Genomic DNA, 21,885 nt, shown 5'->3' on the forward strand with positions numbered 1-21,885 from the left:
AGGGGAACCCCAGAAGCTAAGACAACCCCGGAGTTCATTAAACACTTCCCACCCAGGAGATGACAGAAAGACAGTTACTACAGCTGACCTCAAAATTCAGTGGGGAATCTCATCTAAGAACAAGGATGGCAGAGAGAAGGACAATGGTCAGAACCTTCTGAGAGAGCCATGATAGCCCATGAAATACTGCCTCGATAGAAATGGAGACCTCGGAGACAGCCATCAAAACCCATGAAATTAAGAAGCTGAGGTTGGGCTTGTGCCGCTATGGAATCAAATGCTAAATTCTGTGCCCTAAGATCTAGTTGCCAAAAAATGAGCGAATTCTCATCTATACCATCTTTTGTTGTGCAAACCTTGCTCCCCAAATTAATAGGTCAATAAAAGGCTACAGGCTGTGCTTGAGTAGTAGAAAAAAATAGGACTTGAGAGTTGAGTCTCAGGGGAGACCAGGGGAAAAGGAGAAAGGAGATCAGGAGAGGAGGAGGCCGCCATGAGAGGAGATGGACCATGAGCACATGGCCAGGAGAAACAGCAAGTAACAAGGGACACACAGCTGGGATGTAAGTTAAAATAGCGCAAAACCTATTCAATCTAGACTTACAGCTTGTAAATAAAATAAAATACCCAGAGCATGTGTCTTCTATTCAGGCTAGAAAGAATATGCCATTCCTTTTACAAAGGCCTAGGTAAAAATGCAGAACTCCTTACAGCAGCATGAAACACAGAGAGTAATGGAAAACAGTGGTTCATTTGGTATACATTGTGGGTGTCACAATGTGTGGTCAAGTAATATTTACTTTTTTATTATGTTTTGTTTTGTTCTTTTGAGACAAGGTCTCACCTTGTAGGCCTGGATAGCCTGAAACTTGCTCTGTAGACCAGGCTGTCCTCAAACACAGATCTGCCTGCTTCTTCCTCCCAAGTACTCAAATTTAAGGCATGCACCACCATGCATGGCTTGAGATATGATTTTAACTTTATGATAATTCCCATTATCTAATTCTGTAACAAATTTCTTTATATCATCAAAAGTTGAACTAGCAGCCTTCACTGCTTTCTAATTTAAGATCCAGCCAATATCAAATGTGTGGAAAATGGAGAGACTTGCCAAATAGGTACATCCATTTTAAATTATAATATAAAAATAATGTATTTGCAGATAGAAGTGGAAAAGGAAGGATGACAAGATAGACAAACATGAGGCAGGGCTCTTCACTGTGAGTGGCCCAGGAATATGATCCACACGTAATGAAGAAACAAATGAAGAAACTGTCTCCCACAATAAGTCTGTGGAAAACATTTATTCCATAAATCCTGTTGTCATGTGATTATTTTCCAAGCCAAGCCACAGCTATGTGGCCTTACATCTGTGTGGCCTCCCTCACCAGTCTGTTATGTCACTCTACTACGTCACCCACTACAGTCCACTTGCATTCCATGTCTGGTATTATCTGTAGTGCCACCTGGCTAAAACATTTATCTCAGCAGAATCTTTCCCTTATTCAGATTAATATGCCATAGGAGAAAGTGTTGTCTCTTAAGAAACACTGTTTGCAACAGTTTCAATATGTAGCCCAGGCTGGCCTACAGCTCATGGTCCTCTTGCCATTGTCTCCTGAATACTGGATTACAGGTACGTATCACTACACCACCCCTAAGTAGTTTCAAATAACAAATAGAATCTAAATTGTAAATACAAATGAAATAACTGTTAGCTATTTTCCATAGACTGCTGTGGTTTAACCAAAGTTGAGATTATCTTGATCGTTACAGTACCTGCACTAGAAAGTGGGCCCCATTCTGGAGGAATGCATCATTTCTTATTGGTAATTTTGTAGTGACTTGATGGTTATGTTCTGGGAAAAGGAGGCTGCTTCTCCTGGATGCATTTAAGACGCCATCTTTTGCTCTCGAGGGGTCCACAGCTCCAGCAGGAACATAAAGTGCAGAATAAATCACCTTCACGTCTCCTTTGCTTCCCCCATGTCTTGTAAAACTCAAGGATAAGGATCGTTCACTAGCATTGCTTTCAATCTTCTGGCTTTCCACAGGAAAAAAGGCTATTTCTCCATAAACACTATCGCTGTCCTGAATGTAGAACAGAAGCTGCAAATGAAAGAGAACGGTAAAGAGCAGAAGCTATACCAGGACTCTTCTGATTTATTATTTATCTATTTGTGCACCGTGTCTTATGAGATCATTGTCTTATGAGACCACCTTGTGTATGAAAAAGTGGAAAAGAATCAAAAACAGTTTTGAAATTTTTCAGAAAATATACGTTTTGAAACTTTTTAAATGGTAAAATATTTGCCTGGGCTTAAAGACAGTGGAGGAAGGCTGGCTTAGCATGGAGAAGTGTACAAGTCTGTGGATCCGTACACTTAAATCCCTCAGCTCTTGTGTTATCACAGAAGTACTGACGGGGTGAAGCACGACAAAGGCTCTACCTGCGCTGGCTCGCTCACTTCAGCGCCTCCTTGTATGGTGTGAGGCAAGATTGTAAGGAGATACGCTTCAGCCTCTTCTGGAAGATCATCGTCAAAGACGGCTAGAGAAATTGGTGCCAGCATCTGCCCTTGTGCGAACTGAAGAGTCCCAGCAGCAGGGCTGATGTCTGCAGTCACTGGTGATGGATCACTGCTGTTTCGTGTCAACACCCAGCTCACAGAGACATTCCCATGCGTGCCACCATTTCTAACCACTGTAATTTCTTCAAATCTAGAATTGTTTATAACATACAGGGTCATATCATACACTTTAAAAAAGCAGAAACCAACACAAAATCTATTATTTTTAATATAAAAAATACATATATGTGGATATAGCTTAAGAACTTATCACCATGTGAGTTCATTGTAATAATGAAATCACATTAAAAGAGAAATCAATAAAGCAGTCAGTCATAGTGGAAATGGCACTATCAGCTCAGCCTTGTGTCAGCACCATAAAAATTAAATCACGTAATGACCATAAAATAATTATGGTTAGAAGTTTAAAGCAAATTATACCTGGATGCTGTATCTTCATCAATTATAACTGGACTTTCAAACAAAATGCTGTTGAATGAAAGAACTCCATATGGCTTGTCATTTGGCTTAATGGTGACCTGTACCGTAGAAGGGGCCATTAGCACGGCATCTCCCTGCAAGGTGTTCTTCAGTAACATAATGTGAAATGCTTCGGCTATCTCTGGTATGAGGTCATCGATTATCTGAAATTTCAGGTGTGATTCATGAATGAAAGGGGGAAAGGCAAGAGTAGTGTCCGGCTGGAGATCAATGAAGTCAATGTTTTGCTGGGCATGTGCTGTTGAATTCCCAGTCACAACTTTATATCTGACTGACACTTGGGATTCATCAGATCCGATCAGATTTCCATCACTATCCTTGCCACGAACCACAGGAATAGTGAGTATGTGGTCTTCCTCAGGAACCAGGTACACGCTCTGCATGAAGTTCACAGGACTATCGTTTTTCTTCACAATGATTTCAACCGAACTCCTAGAAGAATTAATCTCTGCTCCTCCTCCTACACTTCTCAGCTGAATCAAAAATATTTCATCATTTTCTGGTACCTGTTATAGGATACAAGCAAAACATCAGTAGCCAAAATATCCACAAACAGTCCCAAGTAATAAAACCACGAGCATGTTCCATAGAAACCGAAAAGCATGAAGTGAGGGGAGCGGTAAGAGGCTCAGAGTCCATACACTAAGCTCTCTTCCAATGCTGATGCATTTTCAGTTCAGATAGAAAATAAAAAGTAATAAAGTAATTCTTGGAAGAGTTAGTGATGCATATTTGTTTCTTTGAATTTTGATCAGAGTTGGAAAAACTGTAAAGAACACACAAGTCCAAATGTGACTGAATCCTTGTCAACTTCAGATCATTGGTGGGGCTTCTAAAGAGTATTCAAAGTCTACTAATACCCTAGAATCTTGAAAGTATACTCTCTTGCATCTCTCTCTGTGATGTCTGTTTCTGGAGTCAGTTCTATGATATATAAGAGAACACCGTGCCTCTCTGGAACATCACTTCTCCAGAAAATGCAACATTGCTCAAGAGGATAGTTTGTTACAGCTTACAGAGAAACCCTGCACTAATCTCCACCATGCCTTGAGGTTCAAGCTCTCCATTCTCTGTTAATTCCACTTTTTATGAATTTTATGAATTTATGAAGTAAAACCCCACGTAATTCTGCTTCCATCCGTAGAAATATATCCAAGTAAAGACGCTGATCCCAAAATACAATAATAAATCTTTTACGTTTACAAAATCAGTAATTAATTCCTCTTACACGGATCATAACCTAGTCCTGGGAGCTCTGAGGAGAAAGCCTTTGTTGATTTCCTGTCCTACAAAAATAAGATCATTGATGTCTACCAAATGTCTTGGGTTGTTCGATAGAAATCTGCCCTTCTAACGTTTCTAAAGAATTTTCTTCTTTAGGTGTTGTTGGTACTTGGGTTACAGGAGTTTGGAGGAAGCGACATGTTTCTGTCTGTTTCTCCTGTTTTCTTATACTGGATACCTTTGGAAGGTTTTCTTACTAGCTCATGAGAGACATCTCTGTGCACTACCATTCAGATTTGGTTCTGCAATTGAGCTCTGTTGCAAATGTAAATGCGCAGTGGACTACACTATAAAATCTTCTCTGTGACTATGAAACTACAAATATCTAAACAAAGTAGGTTGCAAGATGGCTCATCATTTTAAAGATGCCACATAAGATGGTAGCCTGGGATTAATCCCCAGAACCTATGTGTATAAAGCTTGTGCTTATGAACACGCATGCACTAATAAATAAATATTTTAATCTAAACAAAAGTATCAATTTCAATAGAATTTTCCTTGAACTTATATGAAAATATGGTTGCTAGAAGATCACCGATGCCCCTGTTCAAATATTAAATGATTAGTGCAAAAATAATAACCAGATGTTTAAAATTCTTCAATCTTTATATTACATTTAGTTCAAGACACTGGGGATGGAAGCCAGGGGTTTGCACATGTTAGGCAAGAGCCTCCCCACACCTCCAGCCCCGTAAGCACAATCTATTATGAAATAAATCAGGTAAGTATTTGCAAGGTACATCCTCAAATAACAGTTTGCTAGCCGTGGTTAACGTGTAAATGGGTATGCCACATTAATTCTGCACCCTTGAGTAATTTCAAATAATAAATACGATTTCATATTCAAAAATAGTTCTCTCCAAGTTTCCGTCACTGACCCTGCCTCCTCTGTGTACTTAACAGTACATCAAGTACTGACCTCATCAGCAAGTACGGTCAAGTTGTAAATTACAGTTGCTCTGCCAGGTAGAAAGGTGATATTTCCTCTAACTGGATTCAAATCTTCCTCGGGGGGATTTGGGCCACCTGATACCTGCAAAGAAATAAACAGTGCCACCAGTTAAACAAAATATCTTTTAAAAAAAATTACTGTTGTGTTGCTAGCAAAATTCTAAAATATAAAGATACTTCACACAAAACATATGAGTTTGTCTGGGAGACACCACCCTTTCTAATTACGTCAGGATCTGTAATGCCATTACACACCTTGACTATAGTTAGAGTAAGTTGTGTTTTCTAAGGTTTGAGGGTTTTAACTGTTATATTAAACCTGGGGAGGAAGCTGGAGAAACACATCTCTCGAGAAAAATATCGAAGACAAGTAATTCCTGTGAAGAAGTGGTTCTAACTCCAACACTGGCTATGTGACCTTGGGAAAGCTGTCTGACAACCAACCATGTAGCATTTTGCTTATCTTTAAAATGAGCAAGAGAACGTCTGCTTTGCAGGCGGGAGGCGAGCATGTGTAATCTCACTCACTAACTCGTTCAGCGAGCAGCACATACCTTATCTCTTAGGTCCTAAGTACAGATACTGTAAAGCAAACTCCTCCTTAAGGTTTCCTGTATAAAATTTGCAAGAGTCCTGCATTTTTAGTTGAATGCTGTGTGGTTTTTCTGTATCTATTGTCTTATGCTATTTTATGTTCTGTTTTTTTTTTTTTTTTAATCTTGGTGCATTTGTGAACTGCGTATGTGCATGTACACACGGGTGTTTAGTGTAGGTCCCTGACTCCCACCTTGCTTCAGACAGTCTGTCTGTTTGCTTCCACAGCATCTCCAGCCTCCACTGTAGAGCACTGGGATTTCACACCTGGCCTTTCCTGCGTTATGAGCATTCAAAAAGAGCCTCCTGCTAGCATGCCAAGTGCTACTCACCCTGAGCCATCTCCTCAGCTCCCTACTTTGAGTTCTAATACAGTTAAAGAGACATCATCTGATCTAGACATCTATAAATAATAAATATCTCCTATGTCACAGTAAAATTGTGTCATATTAATCCAAATATCTAATCCACTTGTGCTACAATTAATCACTAAAATAGGAGTGTATCAAAAACTTTCAAACACTCTAAAATTTTAAGTCATGTTTAAGACTTTACAGAACAGAAAAGTAAATTGAAAATTTCAGTGTGACCTTCAGAACATATCATTGTGGGAAGCAATAAGATGTGCCTCCCTACAGTGTGTGTTATTCTCACTACACTGTGCAATATCCATGAGCCTCCAGGACAGAGGTAACTGCTGTCCAGACCATCTATCGAATGTCCTGAGGAAATGGATGCAGACAGCACAGCAAGTAATGTTTATCAACCTAAGTGATCCGTGAGTGCTAACTGTATAGCTTTAAAAGTGGTTATCGCTGGGCGGTGGTGGCGCACGCCTTTAATCCCAGCACTTGGGAGGCAGAGGCAGGTGAATTTCTGAGTTCGAGGCCAGCCTGGTCTACAGAGTGAGTTCCAGGACAGCCAGGGCTACACAGGGAAACCCTATCTCAAAAAAAAAAAAAACAAAAAAACAAAAAAACAAAAAAGTGATTATCATAAGGATTACAGAATTTTTATATAATTAATGCCATTTATCTATTTTATTGTTTATTATTATCCTATATCTATTATTATCCTATATCTAAAATGATTAAGTTTCATGTATGCTTAATACATAGAAGCAGCAGAGAAAATACTTCTCTATTAACCACAAAGTTTGTAAAAAGCGGGACTCTTTCATTTTAAGTCAGTGTGATATTTATCACACAGAAGATTTTGATATTATTTTGAATTGCAGTCATGTGATATGGACTCAACATGGTATTATCTAAAATTATTTCAAAGTAAACTTACATCAAAAGTCACAGTGACCATTCCGTAGGTGCCTTTCTCCCTGATGAGAGTGAGAGGTACAGATGCATTTCTGCTCCATGGCTCAATCACTGAGATTGATGAGGGCTATTGGGAAGAGCAAAGTTAATCAGGCATTGATCAATCAGAGAGAGAGAAGATGCGGTAAAAGTACTGCCCTAGAAACGCTAAATGCCACAGCAAATCAGTTCATATTGTACTATTACAGTGTGTACTCCCAGCATCAATAAACTATAGATGATTTTTTTAAAATGAGAATGTAGAAAAGCAGTGTAAAGAAAAACAAAGCCTGCATTGAACAGGTTTTCTCGGCCCTACCCGCATCTGCTCTGAGGAGTCTTGAAGGCTCCCCAGCTAAAAGATGATAGATGAAAGCCCCCACGGAGCCAGGGAGGTCGCAAAAATAAGCCAAGCATCCAGAGCAAGCTAGCAGCTCACTAGGACTACTTGTTATGCACTCCTGCCTCAGCACCAGGCAGAAGGTCACTTAAGACACAAAGTTGTTAATGACTTTCAGACCCAGAAGAGGAGAAACAGGGGGAACTTCAATGTTGGAACAGGCCACTGTGGGCAGCAGCTGAAACCCAGGGTCGATGAGGAGGATTAAAAAAAAAAGCATTGAGTGCAGACTTGTATAAAGCAGTGGACATCTCTGGAGGTGCAATGTCAGAACCATCGATTAATGGGGCTAAGAGGGCTGTCTCAAAGGTCTGTGACTAGATTACCAAGAGTTCTTCCTACCTCCTGACACAGGCAGAGTATTCAATACTGGTGGCCCTTACCACTCTGCCAATGCCATGCTCACTATCAATATAATTGTTGAAAAGCGAGAGATAGAGGCAGGCTATTGAGTACATGACATGGAGTTCATGTGGAGTCTGTCAGAGGTCTAGTAGCCCTGCGACCAACCCCAGAGCCTAGGACTCATCCCCACAGCCTAGGATGCACACTGTCAGAAGAAAGAGAGAGTTAAGATGGGAGAGAGGAGGTCAAAGAAAAGAGAATCAGATCTTAAACAAATCACTGGGAGGTTGGTTCAGTGGGGAGGCAGACGTGGGTAAGAAGGTGTGGGGAAAGCTAAACAGAAGAACATGTATAATAATCGCTTCAAGAATCCCTAATTTATGAAATTAATGTCTATGAATGACAGTAGTGTCAGGTTACCAAATATCTACTAAATTTAAGTTAGGAAAACATCCCTTTTAATAAAGGTAACTCAAGCATAAAGAGTGCACTTATCTTCAGCAAAGATGACTTTACAGAGCTGCCACAGAAAATGCACACAAGTGGCAGAGTGTTCAAAAATGGAAAATGAATAAAAAGCCAGAGAATGTGGTATCAGATTTTTAAATGTCGCTTAGCAACAGAATTCAAAAAGACTATCAGAAAGATTATTATAGCCTCCTACTCGGTATCCAAATCCAGTTGTGTTGAACACAACCTTTAATTTTAGCATAAAATTTTCTCTCCAGGAAAGACTTGTCTTGGGTGTTTGTTTTTAAAAATAAAACCCTATGAAAATTGGATAAGCTAGAAGAACAAGAACCTGATGAGAGAGAGGAAATCACAGGGAAAAAAAATTCAGGAGATGAGTCCGAGTCTTCACCTCCATGAAATATGAATTACTAAAAATATCTGAGAATTTAATTGGAAGAGCTATCGCATCTGCAGATTAATCTTACATTTACTGCAGGTTTTTTTTTTTTCTGTGTCTACCCTCATTTAATCTCACAACAGAATAGCTCTAGCCAACACCAGGAAAAACAGACCAGAGAAAACTGGATGTAGCAGTATCTTGCAACTACTAGAGTCTCCACTGTAACCGTACCGTACTAAAGGAAATAATTCCAAATGCATTGTCATTTGATAGGATTGTCACAGAAGCAGTCCTTGGCCATCCAAGTTTCACATTTGCTGAGGGTTTCTAAAGAGAAAACAAACAAATGAATACATTAAATATTAGAAGAAAAATCATCTTTCAGCAGAATTTCTGTCTTTAGTTATTAAAAGTATATAAATAAACCTCGTCTAAGAATCTATATGCGGTTGACAACTTCCGGGGGATGGAGACATTCTCTTCAGTGGTGTTTCTACTAGCCAGGAGCACACGAGTCTATAAACAGACTTTCAACCACACTATGGTACATCTGTCGAAGAGATCTACGGAAACCATCACGAGATACGCGCCATGCCTTATCACTAACTAAGTACATTTTCAAGTGTTAGAAGGCGTCTTATGAACTCAGTGTTGAGGAGAATGAAGAACTTACCTGTAATGTCAACTGAAAAGTGAAGGTTTCATCGGGCTCTGGAAGATCGTCATCACACACTGCTATGTACACTGTCCTGTTCGTTCCTCGAGCGGGAATAAATGCTGCGGCATATGTATCAAAAAAGTCACCAGTGTCTTCTCCGTTCAGCTACCAAGTGCGAAACAGAACATGCTCATTTAACAAAGAGCTGAGCAAGCAAAGCCAGTCCTCACTGAAGCAGGCAGGAGGAAGGGTAGAGATCAAGTGGCACTGACATTTACAGTAGGATTCCCAAAGACCAATGTTTAGCAACAAGTAAGACTCATCATTTGAGGAAATACCACAGAACCAGCAAGATGGGGTAAATGTACTTGGAGCCAAGACGGACAACCTGAGGTCCATTTCGGATTCACATGGAGGAAAGAAGGACCAGCTTCTGTAACTTGTCCTCAGACCTCTACCTGTGTGTCCATAGACACACATAAATAAATAAATAAATAAATAAATAAATAAATAAATGTAATAAAGAATATCACAAGAGTAAATCACTACATACAGAATATTTCCACTATATTGTGGAATTAAGGTTAATTGCACACAAAAAAAAACTAAGAATTTCATTGAAAAGTAATTCCAATTTTTTTCCTCTGTCTCTTACTCAATTTGATATAGACTACAACCTATAGACTACACAAATTATGACTAAAACTCTAACAAAGAGAGGTGGGAAGCGGCCTGTAAAATTGAGGAGATGCTATAATTTCCCCAAACCTTCAACCTACAATTGTACTTATACTATCCACAGCAACTGAAATAGACCCAATATTTTAGCATCTCAAAGTATTAATGAGTACTGCCCTTCTTAAGATCCTAATCTGTGGATGCAATGTTACTAGTAAGACCCACAGCAAACTGATAATCTTATAGCAGATAGTTTTATATATATATATATATATATATATATATATATATATATATATATATATTTTTTTTTTTTTTTTTCCATTAGACAACTGACATTTCCTTCACTGGAGTTCAAAATTCATAATTTGGCCACTAGGAAAATTTACTTAGCACAAATGAGAAATAAGAACATATTCTGGGAAAGTTTAGTCATTATCTAGTTTATATAAAAATAAGTATTAAACTGTGGGGCGGTGGGCTGTGAGAGGCAGCTGGATACCTGGTCGAGCACAGACCTTCAACCTTGGACCTAATGGGATGGTAGGTGTTCTGCCTTACTCCTGGGCCCCTGGTTCCTTTCATTTAGCTGCAGCCCTCCACAGCCCCTCCCACAGAGAGGTCTATGGCGATCAGTCATGTAGGAACAGTGTCTCAGGCTCTCCCACATGTGAATGAGGTATCGCCAAGCTCTCAAACCAAACCAATAGGGGTTATCTGCTGTTACCCTAACCCACCCCAAAACTGATATAAGAACCCTATTTGGGAGAAGTAAAGCTGTGCGAGAATCATCCTGTTGTCCAAGAGTTTCTGTCGCAAGAGCTGTAACACTTGGTAAGAGATATGCTCTTCAAAGCGCCTTCAGGCCCCTTTTTGCTAGCTGGCTGGCTTCTCACCGTCCCGGGCTGGTTCAGTGCACAGAGACAGGTGCAGCACCTGGGAGCAACTGGGTGGGTGGTGACAGTGGAGACATGGGCGGAAGCAGTGGAGGCAGTGAAGGCGATTCCCCCTCCCTGCTCACACTCTAACCCCTTGGCCTGGACCGCCCCCCACCCCCCGCACCCGTCCAGGCCTGAAATCTTCATAGGGAGCCCTCCAGAACAGGGACCCACATTCAACAGTTGAGAAATCAAAATGAGTGGGAAAGTGTCAAGAGGAGCATGGAAAACCTGTTCGGATAACTTGCTATGGAAAAGGGCAATCGTTCAGAAAAGGCCCACTAAACAGACATAAAAATACATTAATCCATTCTAAAAACCCAAAATACAGGGAAACAGTCATATCTATAAACAATTCAGAATGACATTCACTATAGACAGCAAAACCTGGAATCAACATCAACGAAAAGTGATTAAGGAATGTTTGGAATACAGCGATCTCCCAAGGAAAGCAAAATACATTCACTGCAAAGACCAGTGAATGCCATCAAATACAGTGTGCACTAGAACCAGAAACAAACTCACAAAATGTATGCAAATATGTCAAACTGAGCAGAAACAAAGCTGTACAAAATTATAACACTGGGTTCATTTTATAGGTAGGCTTTCTCTTTTGTTTTGGTTTTTTTTTTCAATATTTTTATAAATAACCTATTGCTTTAAAAAATCACTTTGGAAGAGCTAAAAGCTGGGTTGGTTGATAAAGTGCCTTCCCCATGGGTGGCAAACCCCTCATCTGTAACTCAGTGCTGTGGGCGTGGCGGTACAAAGGGTCCCTGGTGAGAACTAATGAGGCACCCATCAGTGAGTGGCAGGTTCAGTAAGGACAGAGACAGAGAGGAAGCCACTTGACATTGACCTGGCCTATGCACACAGAAGTGTATGTGTGCATCTGTGTGCACGTATGCACATGTGAGCATGGACAAACAAGCAACAGACAGATGCAGTATTTCTGTCCCAAAGTTTTAAGGCATAGAAATATATTTATTGGCCATATGACATTGCTTTCTGGGTAAAAATAGGCATAAACACATAAGATAAAGCATCCCATCTGAACTTTAAACTTTATGTAGTGCAGAATTTATATAATCTACATAAATCTTAGTTATGTTAGTATACTTCATTTCTCCAACAGTGACTCCCTGAGTGGTGTTTTTTTCTATGATTTGTGCCTTTTAAATATCGCATATATTTTTACCTAAAAATACCTTACAATGAATGTCTGAAAAAAAGATCCTATGATTCGAATTACACAAAATAAAATAGTTTTGTTTGAAAACAAACATATAAATGATTTAAGATAATTAGCCTTTTTCTTGAAAATGCCCCTGTCAGATATCCAAGGTGACACTGGAACATTCTCTGAATCAGATTAAGATACAACAGCGAGTTCTCCAGATCATTTATCATAATGAAACTCAGACTCAGAACCCCAAACAGCTAACAATGTTTCTGTTGAGACTAAAATGTGTCACATGCATCTGATTAAAAACATGGCTGCAGTCATTTCTTACCGACACAATGGCAGTAACGTTTGCTGGTTCTCCGATCCTCTCAATGACAAGACGAATAACTGTGGTACTTGTCTCATTAACGAAAAACTCTGTCTGTCCAGTGAATCTTATTTCTGCTTCTCCAAATACAAGAGAGATGAACAAGGCTGACAGATATACTAGTAAAAGTGAAGAGATCATCCCTAGGGGAAAAAAAAATAAAAAGTCATAAAGCTAGCTGATTATTCTCGTTTGTTCTCAGTGTTACAAAGAACAAGAAAATAAGCAATTAAGGCAGATATAAGGACATCAGATATTAATTTATATCAGATATTAAGACAGCCAACTTGAATGTGTGACGAATGTGTGTGATCATAACTTACGTTTTTTCTTTTACTATTTGAAATTACCTTTTTGCATTTATCCTCTTCATCAAGATAATTGTAAGCTTTATGAAATGTTTCCATTAATTTATTCACTTTATATTCCAATATCAATCCCCTTCCTCCCAGTGCTCTCCTCACACAGCTCCTCCCTCCAATCCCTCTCTCCTCCTCTGGACCGAGGCTGCCCCTGCACATTGGTCTTCATGCAGGTCCTCCAGTAACTGAGGCAAAGACTGTCCCTGAATCTCTTGCATGCCTATGGAATCTGTTCCCCTAACTAGGCCACCTTGTCTGGCCTCAGTGGGAGACGAGACACCCAGTCCTACAAAGACTCGATGTGCCAGCGTAGGGAAAAAAACAATTTTATGATTCAAATGATTTATTGCTATACTCTCAGACCTCAACCTCATCAAAGAAAGCTTCCTCATGCAACAGATGACAACTGGTCAACATTTAAAGACTGGAGTCTTCAGCCCCACATGGCACCTTCATAACACAACCCCACGCCCCATGAAGCTCACAGATCCCTGGGAAAAAAGGAAGGAGAGATTGTTTAAGAGGCAGCAGTCAGAAGTGGTGGGTAACTTCAAGTATACAGCATTTGCCCATAGCTTCGAGTGTACGATGTTTGTGCAGACCCAACAGGCCAGCTGTACAGCTGAACTCTCCGTGAATATAACAACATTCAGGAGACCTGTTCCAGTTTCAGCCAGACCAAATGCCAGCATGGAGGCATGGAGGCATGGAGGCAAGGAGGCATGGAGGCATGGAGGCATGGAGGCATGGAGGCATGGAGGCCAGCATGAAATCCCACAGCTAGCTGAGGAGCAAATGACATTTGATAGCTGCTAAGAGGGGGACAGTCTGTTTTATTTAATGATGTGACCATTGTTTATGATGGTAGGTCAACCACACTCCAGAGCAAGCTCCAGTGAGGAAACGTAAGGAAGAAACCAACCATGAATTTGGTGGACAGGGAGAGGAGGAAAAAGAGGTGGGAGGAGTTGAGGGGTCCAAACACATCTATAAAATTCTCAGATAATAAAAATATTACTTTATGAAGCTAGAATTTTGAGTGCTTTAAGCATAAAGGAAGATAAACCTGTGATCTGACTTAAACATAATGTATACATGTACCAAAACTTTACATACTATAACATTAATACAAATTGTTTTATTAAAATATGGAAAAATAGTTGTTTTTTAACTTACTGAAACTTAGCCTTTCATCCAAGAAGAACCACCATGGAAAAGTAACTAAGTCCATCTTTTCCAAATAAAGCTTCTAAGCGACAGCTGAAACTAAATAGCTGGAATTAAACTTGAAAATTGATTGATGCCTTGGTTGGTGTCTGCATTTTCCTTGACTTTTTCCTAAGTTTTAAAAACAATTATTTGAAACTGCTGATCCCTCCAAAATGGTAAATTTCCAAGGCTTACATTTCTTTCCTATTTTTTTTAATGGCTAAACTACTAACATTTCTTAGAACAATGTCAACATTGCTTTAGAATAAGCAAATTCAGCCAAACCTGTTGGCTTTTGGTAATTCCTATTTCTTTCTCTGACCATGTGTTTATGGAACAGAAACGTTGTTCCTGCTTTTAGCTGCATGAGATTCAAGTGCTTTGAAAAGCACAACCCTGCCGAGGCCCCACGGGAGGACTGTTGTTTTGTGATGCAGATGTACCTCTAAAAATGAGAGCAATTTATCTCAAAGATCATTAAGATTCCAATGGATCTACGTGGCCAGCCACACAGAAGTAACACATTCATGCATTCTATAGGACTTGCCCAAAGCACAGGCACGTCACCTACTCCAGGAGTCAAAAAAGCAACGACGTGTCATACACATGGTATTTCTACATGGCTACACGTGACTTTACATTTAAGGGGTACCAAATGTATAACTCCGTGACGTATTTTAAAGTTTAGTTGGAGTACACTCCATGCAGTGTATTCTGACAAACAGTTTCACTCGGTTGGGTGATGTCTCACATGCCTCTTAATTGTAAAATCACACAAATGGAGACACAGTTCAAATGGAGTCCAGGGAACAAACACAGACCAGGAGTCAGACATGCCAGGGTCCTGGCTTTCCCTCCCGCCCCCCATCTGTTTCTAAACTACAGTGAAGTAGAGAAGATCTTTTGTGGATTCAAAAGCCAGAGAGATTTCACACACCAATACTGACAAACTATGGGAAAGGAATGACCAAGGGATAATAAAAATGCCAAAGGATGAAAGGGTAAACAGGGGCCACCCAGGTAAAAAGAGAGAGCGACTTAGGTCTGCTATGTTAAGAGAAAACAAACCTCAGTCCTTGAATATGAGCTAGCATAGAACCTGAGTTGCAGAAAGCAAATGGTCATCTGAATGCCGAGGTGGGAAAGGTGAACATAAGAAGACAGCATAAGGTGATGGCACCACACACCACACAGTTCTCAAATCTGCCCCGTGTTATGCCTTAACCCCTGCAATCCATACAAAGCCAACTGTCACTTAGAAATTCTGACCCAGGAGATGAAGGCTGAGTCCCAGGGATCCACAATTTATGAAACTATTCATTCCCTTTAACTCGACTGCAGAGTTCACTGGGTACCCTTGTAAACACACAGCTTAAAACTGTGAGGAGCAGGTCGTGGTGGGGCCATGTCAAAGCCTGCATCTGTAGCTGTAAGTTAACTCCTGAATTTTTCAAGGCCACAAATGGAAACTTACTACAGGCTTCCTCTTTTGTTTTATTTTTGTTTGTTTTGTTTTGTTCTGTTCTGTTTTGTTTTTTTTGTTGTTGTTGTTGTTGTTTTACCTATTCTGGTGATGTGGTTTAAGATTCCATGCATCTCAAATGGAAAAAAATGTAATGACATAATAGTATTGCAAGAGCAAATATTTGTTTATACAGTGTTATGTGAGTACTTTATACACATGAATGCACACAGTTCCTCTGGTTTCTTGGAGACTCAGTTATGTCCTGTGATATTTTTCTGGAAGCTGTGTTATGAGAGGATGTTCTGCTGAGAATAGACACGTGGTGTGTTTCTGGAAGGTGCTGGTGAAAGGGCATAGAATGTTTTTCTGGAGAGGATGCTTGAGAGGACAGGTGACATTTGGAAAGAGTGTATGTATAACCCAACAGACAATGGACAGCGCTCTGGCATTGGTTCACCTTGCTGGTCTTCATTGGGCCTCACCAACACTGGTCTTTGCTGATGATGCTCTGCCATTGGTTTGCCTTGCTTTCTTCTCTAATCTTTGCTTGTCATGACTTCATAGAGAGAAAGGCACCAAAGAACTTCTAGTGGTGTTCTAGGTTTTTTTGCTACTTCCTTGGATTCAGATCCGTGGAGTCTCACGGTTTCTTCCGGATCTAGCTACAGCTGCTGATTAGCGTCTGGTGTTTTGGCAGTGGACTGAAATGCTGACAGTGAAGACTGGAACTGTTTGAAAGAACTGCTTCTAAACAAGTCCACGCCCCCCTTGTCCTACTAGCCATCTTCTTTCCCTACCTTTGATCAGTGGGCTAGAAGGGAGGTTAAAGCAGTTAAGATCCCTTACTAACGTAGGTTTTGAAAACTATAAACCTACAATAAGAATTCAATTAATTTCATAATAATCAATTTATATTTTTAAAAACTGTGCTGAGTGTGTGGAGAAGTGTTGCCTTGCATGCCTAAAATCCTGGGTCTGATTTTTAGCACCAGAAAATGAAAGAAAATTGTCTTTCATGTTGAAAGCCAACTCTTGTCTTTTCCAGTTTCCGAATAAAGCAACTGTGCAAAATCTGGAAGTGATAGATATGTCCTGAAAAAAAAAAAAAACTAAACAGTAGCAGTGTATTCAGAGGGGTGTGTGGTGTTTTTCTCTGTCATCAGTGACTTAGCGAGCATCTTGCACAGGGTGATCACCAGGTAATTAGTACTGAAAATATGATCCCAGTGGAGCAAGGTTTTCAAGTTTAGAATTACTTCAATCTATTACCTTTACTGAGGGGAGCTCTAAAACTATAGAATTACTCCCGTGGAACAAGAGAAGTTCCATCATCCGTGTCATCAATTATTTAGCATTTAAGAATTCTTGATATCAGTTGTTTGTATTTGGCAAGTATTTTTTTAAAAACTAGTTTTTTTCTTTTTGTTTTTGTAATACTGCTATTAACCTTAACCTTGCAGTTTCCAAAAACCATCATGTGGCAAATACTTCTAACATCATGAGGGGCACAGGTACAACCAAAGATTAAAGAAACACACTATGTTTAATTAAGCCTTGCTCACGGCTGATAAAAAGAGATCTCAGCCTTCACGCTACATGGAAACTTGCAATTTTTTCTAATGTAAAAGCACAAATAAGTTTTGCCTGAAAGTGACAGATGCTCAGTAGGTCACAGATATTAGGGAGATGGTATCACATTAACCAGTTTAACCCAAGAAAGCTTCACATTGAGTTCATGTCTGCCTCCCAGTACTCTTGAAATAATATTAACAGAGAACTACTTCATTGGGTAGTAAAGCCCTCGGAATGACTTCGTTTCGCATGAGTCAGGTTTGTAAACTTCTGCTCATTGGACTTTGAGATGTTTTTTTCCAAAAGCAGCCATGGCCACGAAATTACCTTGGGACACAGATAACTCTTTGATCTTCCAACCACTACCTGAATGAACGGTTTGGTCTAGACTGAAATAATAAGACTTTTTACATAAAATCAGTGAATCTGTGGTTCAAATACATTTCTTTTAAATCCTGGGTCTGTGCTTCTGGTTTCTAACATCATTCCACAGTATTTGAGATTAACATTCTGCAATAATACCATATGTGCCCATTGGCATGAATCCTCAAAAGGTGCAAAAGAAAAGGCCATTTACCCTGCTCCTAACTGGGCCACATCTGCCCACCGCGGAAGAACCTTCTGCCAAAGCATCGACTTTAAAGTTATATGGGGCTACAGGCTCGTGGGCTTCCATTATGCTATTCTACTTCTTCAAAGGGCAGATAAACGCCTCAGTACTCAACGTATTTGAGGCAACATCAGAAGCAATGAGGTAAATGCAGGTTTGTCCACACAGTGACAAATCTGACTTTGGGATGAGAACTGTCAAGGCACAGCTAAGTTATATGTGACTTTTGAATATCCTTATTAATTCTTTGACAATTTGACACATGCATACTATAGATCTGATCCTATCCACCCCTCATCCCTCCCCTAACTTCTGCCAGATCTATTTCTGTCCACCACACACCCACAACATCACGTCCTTTTGTTGTGTAACCCAGGTCCAGTTCGTGCTGTTCATGTCCTCGTGGGTGTGAGGCAGTCCACTTGAGTACAGCTGATCTATCAGGGAGAACACCACAAAGAAAACTGCTCTCCCCCGCAGCAGCCAACAGCGGTCAACAACTTCTCCCCCAAGGTGGAAGAAAAGCTTTACTCTTTCGAAAAATAAGGATCCAAGTGCTTAAGATTTCATGAGCCACCACTAGATGGCACCACTACATCTTCCCATACAAGCGATTTCTGGCCTTAAGAATCCAAAGTTTTTCACCTACAACTCTTCACGAGCAGTAATCCTATCATTTCACATATATTTTGATTTTAGCTTTTTTTATTCTGGAAATAAGGTCGTTCAGCACAGTTCTAATCAGAGCCAGTGACATAAAACTTGCGTTTCTCCCACAAGATTCAATGCAGTTACATAGAAAGAGTGACTTCTTCCTGAAATTCTTCTGGAGTCTCTTCTGCATCTGGCTGTTGGAAACATTCCAGTTCTACTGAGAAAAGGAGGCGTGCTTCCTAGAGAGGCTGAGTATGCTTACCACAGGTAAAGAAGAGAAAAGCATGGTGAACTTGGATGCTTCAACCCAGAGGCCAAAGAAGTACATTTTAGTACAAGTTGTGTTTATAAAAAAGATCACAGCAGGCTACTTTTGGCAAGAATTGAAAGGTGAATAACCAGGCCCTGGACAGATGGTTGGCAGTGAAGAAGACCTGCATGCTGATCCACCAGAGACTCAAGCCGAGTTCCCAGCACCCATGTCACACAGCTCCCAACTGTCTATAACCTCAGCTCCAAGAGATCTGTTCTGGTCTCTGACTACACACACACACACACACACACACACATGCACACACGCACACGCCCATACACACACATGCATGCATACATATGAACATGTGCACAAACACATACAAAAATAATAAATCTTTTTTGGAAAATGTGAAGAATCACCTCTTTTAAAATAGACTTCCAAGTTCCAGGCCCAGCCTGGTCTACAGAGCGAGTTCCAGAACAGCCAGAACTACACAGAGAAATTCTATCTCAAAATAAATAAATAAATAAAATAATTAAAAATAAAAAACTAAAAGACTTACAGGCATTTTTTAAAAATAAATCATCAGAAGCTATGACAGTCAAGGTCCAAATTCTTCACAGTGTCAAAGGACACACCGTTATTTTGGCAGAGAATTTTCTCTCACTGTAGCCTCCCAATGTCTCCTCAGACCAGTTCATACAGAAAGGAACAATTATTTTTCATGACAAGACATCCACGTACACACAAACACAGTCAGCTTGTGAGCTGTTATGGAAAGCGTTGTTGGCAGGGCTCAGAAGACATCCTACCACAGAAACCATGAAGCCTCTCCCAACACTGAGGGTTCCTCTGGTGTTGTCTCTCAGAGACCTCCTAAACAGGAAGCAGTAATGAGACCCAGAGCCAGCCTTGATTTCTAATCCAGTCTTTGCATATCCCCAGTTTCATAATGGTGAACACATGCTGGGCCATAAGTTGCATCAACCATGGAAACTAAGCAGGACGAGCAGCTGCGGCACCAGGACAGACATGAGGCGAGAGAGGCGGGTCCATCCCTGCAAACTATGTAGTCAGTTCCTGGCCTCCAGACCTTCGGGTTCCAGAGTCAAGAGACCAAATGCAAAGACCACTGCATCCTAAACTATCCTAACTCAGGACACCCATCATAGCAACATGGTAAATGGGAAGCATGGGGAACCCACAGATGTGACAAAAGGGGGACCAGTGCAACAGGATAATCGAGATTGTAATAGATGTGCAAGAGCACCCTGAACTCAGATCGGTATGGGGAGCATATCTGCACCCTAGCAGGCAAAGACACAGGAGAAGAGTCTGGTGAAAATGGGGATACCCACATCTCTGCTGCATCCATCTTGACCATCCTAGCTTCCTCTGTGTCGCTGTGATAAAACATTGGCTAAAACGTTCTTAGAAACAAAGGAGTTTATTTTAGCTTACAGGTTATAATCTATCATCAAGAGAAGCCAAGACAGAAAACCAAGGTAGAAAACTAGAGTCAGGAACTGCAGCAGAAAACAGCAGGACCCTGCTTACTCATTTGCTTCCAGGTATAGAATCAGCTATCTTTCTTACACAGTCCAGGCTTCACCACATAGAAATGTCATTGCTGGTGGTGTGCTGGGCCCTGCCACAGCAATTAACAATCAAGAAAATGCCCTACAGACATTCTGACGGGCACATCCGATGAAGACATTTCCTTTGTTGGGGTTCTCTCTTGTTAAGAATGTCAAGAAGGTTACCCGAATAATGCTGGGATCACTGACACACCTGTGAGCACAGGTAAGACCACCGCTTCTGCTCAAATTCCTGGCCCAAGAGGGACCCGCCCAAAGCCATTAGGACACAGGAACCAAGGGACAGCCAGGGACAGTCTCCTTCAGATTTCTGTCTGCACCATGAAGCTGACCCTGTGCCACAGCTCTCCATACCCAAATTCCTCCCAGAGAGATCTGGTCTCCCAGGAGTGGTGACACACAGGCTTGCAGGAGGGACAAGCTACAGTCAGAGACAGCACGACCAGTTAACACCAGAGGGAACCAGATGGAGAGAGACAGGGCAAGAACATAATCAACAGAAACCAAGGCTACTTGGCATCATCAGAACCAAGTTCTCCCACCACAGCAAGCCCTGGATACCCCAACAAACTGAAAATGTAAGACTTTGATTTAAAATTACATCTCATGATGATTATATAGGACTTTAAGAAGGATATAAGTAACTCCTTTAAAGAAATACAGGAGAACACACATAAACAGGTAGAAGCACTTACAGAGGAAATGCAAAAATCCCTTAAAGAATTACAGGAAAACACAACCACACAGGTGAAAAAATTGAACAAAACCACCCAGAATCTAAAAATGGAAATAGAAATAATAAAGAAATCACACAGGGAAACAACCCTGAAGATAGAAAACCTAGGAAGGAGATCAAGAGACATAGACACAAGTGTCACCAACAGAATACAAGAGATAGAAGAGTCTCAGGTATAGAAGATACCATAGAAAACATTGACACAATGGTCAAAGAAAATGCAAAATGCAGAAAGCTCCTAACCCAAAACATAGAGAAAATCCACGACACAATGAGAACACCAAACCTAAGGATAATAGGTATAGAATAGAGTGAAGATTCCCAACTTGAAGGGCCAGTAAATATCGTCAATAAAATTATAGACGAAACTTCCCTAATCTAAAAAAAGAGATGTCCATGGACATACAAGACACCTACAGAACTCCAAATAGACTAGCCTAGAAAAGAAATTCCTTTCATCACATAATAATCAAAAGATCAAAAGCACAAAACAAAGAAAGAATATTAAAAGCAGTAAGGGAAAAAGGTAAAGTAACATATAAAGGCAGACCTATAAGAATTTCACCAGACTTCTCACCAGAGACTACAAAAGCCAGAAGATCCTGAACAGATGTCATATAGACCCTAAGAGAACACAAATACCAGCCAGGCTACTATACCCAGCAAAACTCTCAATTACCATAGATGGAGAAACTAAGATATTCCATGACAAAACCAAATTTACACAATATCTTTGCACAAATCCAGCCTACAAAGGATAATAGATGGAAAATTTCAACACAATGAGG

General features: G+C 40.4%; 1 protein-coding gene across 1 annotated transcript in view; it reads right to left on the minus strand.

Moving 5' to 3' along the window:
• The window catches only part of Adgrv1 (adhesion G protein-coupled receptor V1), a 514,991-nt gene that overhangs the window by 477,876 nt on the left and 15,230 nt on the right, over window positions 1-21,885 (minus strand). Inside the window, exons 2-9 of the mRNA XM_076927075.1 lie at window positions 12,597-12,778; window positions 9,482-9,631; window positions 9,040-9,135; window positions 7,194-7,298; window positions 5,275-5,388; window positions 3,012-3,577; window positions 2,451-2,721; window positions 1,780-2,109 (exon numbers count right to left, since the gene is read on the minus strand). Of these exons, the coding sequence (XP_076783190.1) occupies window positions 1,780-2,109; window positions 2,451-2,721; window positions 3,012-3,577; window positions 5,275-5,388; window positions 7,194-7,298; window positions 9,040-9,135; window positions 9,482-9,631; window positions 12,597-12,778 (1,814 nt within the window). The remainder of the gene's footprint in view (window positions 1-1,779; window positions 2,110-2,450; window positions 2,722-3,011; window positions 3,578-5,274; window positions 5,389-7,193; window positions 7,299-9,039; window positions 9,136-9,481; window positions 9,632-12,596; window positions 12,779-21,885) is intronic.

Source organism: Arvicanthis niloticus, chromosome 29 (assembly GCF_011762505.2).
Source record: "Arvicanthis niloticus isolate mArvNil1 chromosome 29, mArvNil1.pat.X, whole genome shotgun sequence".
Classification (NCBI taxonomy): Eukaryota; Metazoa; Chordata; class Mammalia; order Rodentia; family Muridae; genus Arvicanthis; species Arvicanthis niloticus.